The following is a 5,680-nucleotide window of genomic DNA, read 5'->3' on the forward strand; positions in this document are numbered from 1 at the left end:
TATAGACATACACAACGAGAGCATACATCAGTTCCAAACATGTCTAACCTTAATCAGTAGGCTAGTACCATGGCTTTTGCTTATTAGTATAGTAAGAACTATAGTTTATGAATCATCAAGTACCTTTAAAGGTTGTAGCAGAAAAAAAAATTATGTATAGCAGACTAATAATGGTTGATGATGTGATTGGACCTTTAATTGCATAATTAAATAAAGCTGTGGTTTTTCTCTAGCTAATGTATAATCATATTCGAGTTTTGGTTAAAGATTTTGAACAATGAGAATAACAGTTGCTGATCTAATTAGTTAGAACCAACAAAAACTTTAGCACCATTTTCCTAAAAGCACTCATCAGTCTCCTAGAATACGAATGTGAACGCAAAGTCACAACATTATTAAGATTAATCAAACCCGAATTGAAATTTTGAAATTGAATTTCTCTTGTCCATAAGAGTAATAAAGCGCATTATGTATTAGAACTAAGAACACCCAAACACAGTGCAAATATCAATAAGAAAATTGTTACTTAAATTTGAACTTGTGAGCTACTATTGTCATTGGCATCTTCCAAAAAGTATGAGTCCCACACTATGTAAAAATGTGGAGATGTTCGTTAGAAGCCAAAGTTTAGAAAGAAAAGCAAAAAACCTAAGTTTTAAGGTAAGACAACTGATGAAACATAGTAATAGTATGCACTATGTGAAAACTGGAAAATTTGATAGAAAAAATTGACGAGCCAAGTCCCACAAATTTAAAAAACTGAATTTTGACGGTCTAGGATCGTCGAAATTCTAGATATTCCCAAATTTGACGGCTTAGAGCTATTGAATTTCTCCCATCCTTCGTTAATTTGACAGTTTTGGCACGTTGAAAAAACAAATTTGACAATGAAAAATTCGATGTCAATTCGACCCCTTTGTCCGTTGAATTTTATGAAATTTGACGTCCCAGGGCCGTCAAATTTGAGCTTCTTTCACATTGTGATGTTTGAGGCCTTCTCTTTGAATACATTTCTCTCATATGTGCGAAGGTGCCAACTTGCAAAGCTTAAAGAGATTACATTTAAAAGTTAAAAAGATTATAATAGAGAGAATCAGAAACCTGAATTTTCGAAGGTATCTTTTGGTGATTTTCGAAGGTATCATTCGACGATGAACCTCGTTCGGCGATGGGCTACTCTTCTTTGGTGATGAAATGCTCTTTCGACAATGAACTCTTCGTAGAGATTAGGGATTTAGGTTAAAGGATAATAGATGTAAATATTTAAAATTTAAAAGGGCATACTTGTCCACCCATACATTTATCGATGATGAGCGCACATAGAAATTAGCGTTAAGTGAGAAATTTTTGCTTAAAATTTTGACCCATTTTTCAGTAATTTTCATTGAATTTTTGTTAAAAACAAATACGCTAATTTTGTAACATTTTTGAAATTGAATTGCGTTCAGCTTTGAGTGTTGATATAAGCGTTAAATAAACACCCCCAAAATTATCCAATTCGTTGAAGGAGCAACGAATGGGGAATCGATCCAATCCGAATCAGTTCGCAGTACAATTCGCTTTGTGAACGGGAAGTGTGATATGACGTATAATCTTGAGGTCATTCGCGCATCACTCTTACTTTATTTTGTCTTAATTTCTTCACCCCTCCCCATGTTGAAACATTGAGATATCCCCTTAAATTTTAAATTGATTGAATGGTCCTTTGACCTTTGTCTTTATTAATAAATTGATGAAAAATGATTTTCTACCCCAACCGGATAGAATAACTTAAAAAGTCAATGATGTGGCATGTGTAAAAATCAGAGATTTTTCCCTCGGGATACACAACTGCACATGACCATTAAGTCTACCGAAGAGGTGGTGTGGGGAGGGCTCCATCCCGCACAAACGAAAGTCGGAGAGGGACCATCAAAACCTCTCCTCTCTCTTTCATTGTCTTTCCATTTTGGCGGTTCTCTGGAGACCACAAGGACCATTCAAATTCTCTCTCTCACACACACACACACACACACACACACAAACACATGTATCTTTCTTTTCTCCTGTAGGTTTTCTTTACTCACCTGTCCTAAGAAACTTGATATGTGCAGGTTGTTTGTGTGCCATCTCTCTTCAAATACACCAGAGGACAACAACCTTAACTAGTTCTAGATTAGATGGGCTCCAATTATGATTGGATCAACGATGTCGTAGAGGCTTCTGATGCCCATTTTAATTGGGTTCTCGATGATGACGGTTTCAACGATGTACCCAATCCAGCTGCCGCTAGGTTCCTATAATATTCAAGTTTTTGTTTTGTTTTTTGTTACTGCTCTTGCCTTAGTGATACTAATATTGATTCAATTGGCAATGTAACAGTGTGGAGATCGATGATGATGTCTACAGAGAAGGAGAATTCTGCGGTGGTGGTGGTACCGAACTACAAAGTGGTTCAAAGAAGAGGTGAATTGATCCTGTTTTTATTAATTCTAGTTTTCTTATAAGCCTTATATAATTGAGTGGTGAAAAATTATTGATGATGTAAGCTCTGATATTTAGCGTGATAAGGTATAGATGAGATGATGATGTCATATGATGACTATCTTTTCCATCACTAATAATCTGATATTTCAATTGGTGATGATATTTTCTTGTTTAAAGCATTTCATTAATAATAATAATAATAAGGGTAAATTACACTTTGCCCCCCTGTAATTTGGCATAATTCCCCAAATGTTTTGCTAATTGCACTTACCTCCCTTTCACTGGCACTGTTAAAATTCAGATGTTATTTTACTAGCATACCCTCTTATTTTATATTATTTTTTATTTGAAAAATAGATTTTTAAACAATTATTAAAGAGTATTGATTTTCTAACGCTCGTTTTGATGTATGCCCCAAGATGTGGCATGGGCTAGAACCATAGATCTTTTTCCTCAGGATACACAACTGCACATATTTATGGGGATGTGCAGTTGTGTATCTCAAGGAAAAAAATCTGTGGTTCTAACCCATGCCACGTCAGGGGGCATAAAAAAATCACGACTCATAATTTTTAAATGCCCCAGTCTAAGCATTCATTGAACCCATTTTTTCAAAGGCATATGTTTGTTTATAAAAACAAATCATTTTAAAAAGGGCAAATTTGTCTTTATAAAAGGAATTTAATTGTTAGGTTGACAGCAATTTGACCGAAGGGGATAAGTGAACCCCTTAGATAACCATAATTGAGGTAAGTGCAATTATCAAAACATTAGGAGGTTAAAATGGAATTATGCAAAACTATATTAATAATTTGGAAGAAATGCCACTTAGCTAAGTTGTAAGACTTGTGGAGACTTTTTCCTACGTCTTAGGTTCAAACCCCCTAGAACCCATACTTCTTATACTAACCATTAACCTTTATTTATGAAAATAATAATAATTTGTATGTGAGGGAGTTCTATCCTAAGAATTTTTTTTGGGAATTAAGGTATCCATGCCTCTTAGAGCACCTAACTAATCCTCAGTGCACGTGTTGCCCCCCTTCCCCCTCTTCTCTCAGTCTCTCTCTCTCTCCCAACCCACACACATGCACCAAATAATTTCTAAGATAAATCCCTAAGGGTGGCTCCTAAGGTGGTGCTTCGAGCTCAAGACCTTTGCTTCCTAAGACATGGTCTTGGTCATCTCAACAATTCTTGGGGTCAAGGGTGGAGCCAGGATTTTACTCATGTGGGGACAACCAAGAGTAGAAAAAAAAATTGTGGGGACGATTAAGAGTGAAAAAAATAGTTGTGGAGGCAACTAAGAGTGGAAAAAAATTTGTGGGGTAATAGTGGTAAATTTCTTTATCTGCCACTAAAATTTGTCGCAATAGCACATTAATCCATAGAATTTGAAAACTCTTGTGAGGGCAAGTGCCCCCACAGCCCCCACTCTAAATTCGCCCCTGCTTGGGGTTTGTATCCTAAGAACTTGGATTATACTTGATGAAGGAATTTTGGGAGAAGTTGCCGTATACTCATGTCATATTTTCTAATTTGATCCGTGTTGAGTGTATATTTTCCTCCACTCTTAGGTGTGTCATACCCCAATCAAGCCCTGTGACCCTCATATATTCATTGTTCTTCCTTTCTCCAACAGATCGGTCTTTTGAGTAATTGGTTGGTTAACATGGTATCAGAGTGCTTGGTTTACATAGGTCACGGGTTCAAATTTTTCTACCCTTATGGGTGAGGGGGAGTGTTGAATGTATGTTTTCCTCCACTCTCGGGTGTGTCATACCCCAATCAAGCCGTGTACCCTCTTATATTCATTGTGCTTCCCTTCTCCAACAGATCTGTCTTTTGGTTTAGTTGGTTGGTTAACAATCCGTTGCGGATTGATCGTATGCAATTTAAAGATTTTTTCTTTCTTGGTTGTGGCATAGAATATGAACATCAATGGGTCGAAGTTCCATAATGTAGACATGTTGCATATGCAAGGGGTTGGGGTTGAGGACTCCGCCATTCAGCGGACCCAAATTTCTTTTCCACATTTTAAGGGTTGGATGGTTACTTTAATCCCATTGATCAACTACACAGGTTGTGTCAATTATGCTGAATGCTGTTGTTTTGTAAATTGAAACATTTAACAGGGTTAGATTACATATGTTGAATATGAAGAATTCAAAAATGGTGAAAGTGTTGGCAATTTTTAATGCTCTTTAGAAATAATCTTTGCAGAATGAGAGATAAATCTTGCACAGGATTCATGACTAAATCTTCTCGTGAGAAGATGCGAAGAGATAGATTGAACAACAGGCATGTGCCTCTCCCTCTCTTCCCCAATCTTTTGACACAAATACTTTCAATGTGCATATATAAGCTGCAAAACCTAGAGTTTTCTTTAATCCTTTATGCAATTTTATTGATATTTTTTTTTGGGTGGTTGCTTCATTTACAATGAACATCTTTAGGTTCTCTGAATTGGGTTCTATCCTCAATCCTGGGAGGCCTCCTAAGTCTGATAAAGCTACTATTTTAAGTGATGCTGCTCTTTTGTTGGTGCAACTGAAAACTGAGGCAAAACAATTGAAGGAATCAAATGAAAAGCTTCAAGAGACAATTAAAGATCTTAAGGTCTTCACTTTCCCTTTGATTGTGTTTTCTTCCTTACTATGTCTTATTTGTTTAGGATTCTATCTGAAGTCGTTGGTAAAACATGCCCCAATGCACATCAAAGAAATCGCACGATAAGTACTCATCCAAAATCATTTACGTTTTTCGATCTAAGTTAAAGGCTAAAACTTATCTTGAATGGTGGGGCCAACTATATGATTCTAAGTTTTCCATTCAACACTATCGAGAGCTATATTTTCTATCAAGGCTGGCATGGTTCAAAATATTGGAATGTATCGACCAAGACTGATACGAAACATTCAACGTTCGGGAATGTATCGGATTGTATTGAAATGTTTCGGATGTATCGAACAAGACGATATCCTTTTTTACCCCTCGACCAGTTACGACATTTAAAACCATGAAGGCTGGTGACTATATTTTCTCACTGCTTAAATCCACCTCACATTTGACCTTCAAATTGCAACATTAGATCCCCCAATATGCATCAAAACATATCTTCTCACTAGTCCTGCCATTGCCCTTTGTTGTGAATCCTAACCATTTCAATAAATGTTCTTCATTTTGTCTTGTATTTGGGCTATTCCTAGATTTC

General features: G+C 36.4%; 1 protein-coding gene across 1 annotated transcript; it reads left to right on the forward strand.

Annotated features, from left to right (window-relative positions):
• Positions 1–1,878: 1,878 nt before the first annotated feature.
• LOC147381352 (transcription factor ILR3-like) lies at positions 1,879–5,621 on the forward strand. Its single transcript, XM_086430545.1, has 4 exons — positions 1,879–2,272; positions 2,362–2,445; positions 4,690–4,767; positions 4,923–5,621. The coding sequence occupies exons 1-4, from the start codon at positions 2,160–2,162 to the stop codon at positions 5,200–5,202; spliced, it is 555 nt and encodes a 184-aa protein (XP_086286671.1). The 5' UTR covers positions 1,879–2,159; the 3' UTR covers positions 5,203–5,621.
• Positions 5,622–5,680: the final 59 nt, after the last annotated feature.

Source organism: Akebia trifoliata, unplaced genomic scaffold, assembly GCF_017979445.1.
Source record: "Akebia trifoliata isolate Shusen 1 unplaced genomic scaffold, ASM1797944v1 Contig00546, whole genome shotgun sequence".
NCBI lineage: Eukaryota > Viridiplantae > Streptophyta > Magnoliopsida > Ranunculales > Lardizabalaceae > Akebia > Akebia trifoliata.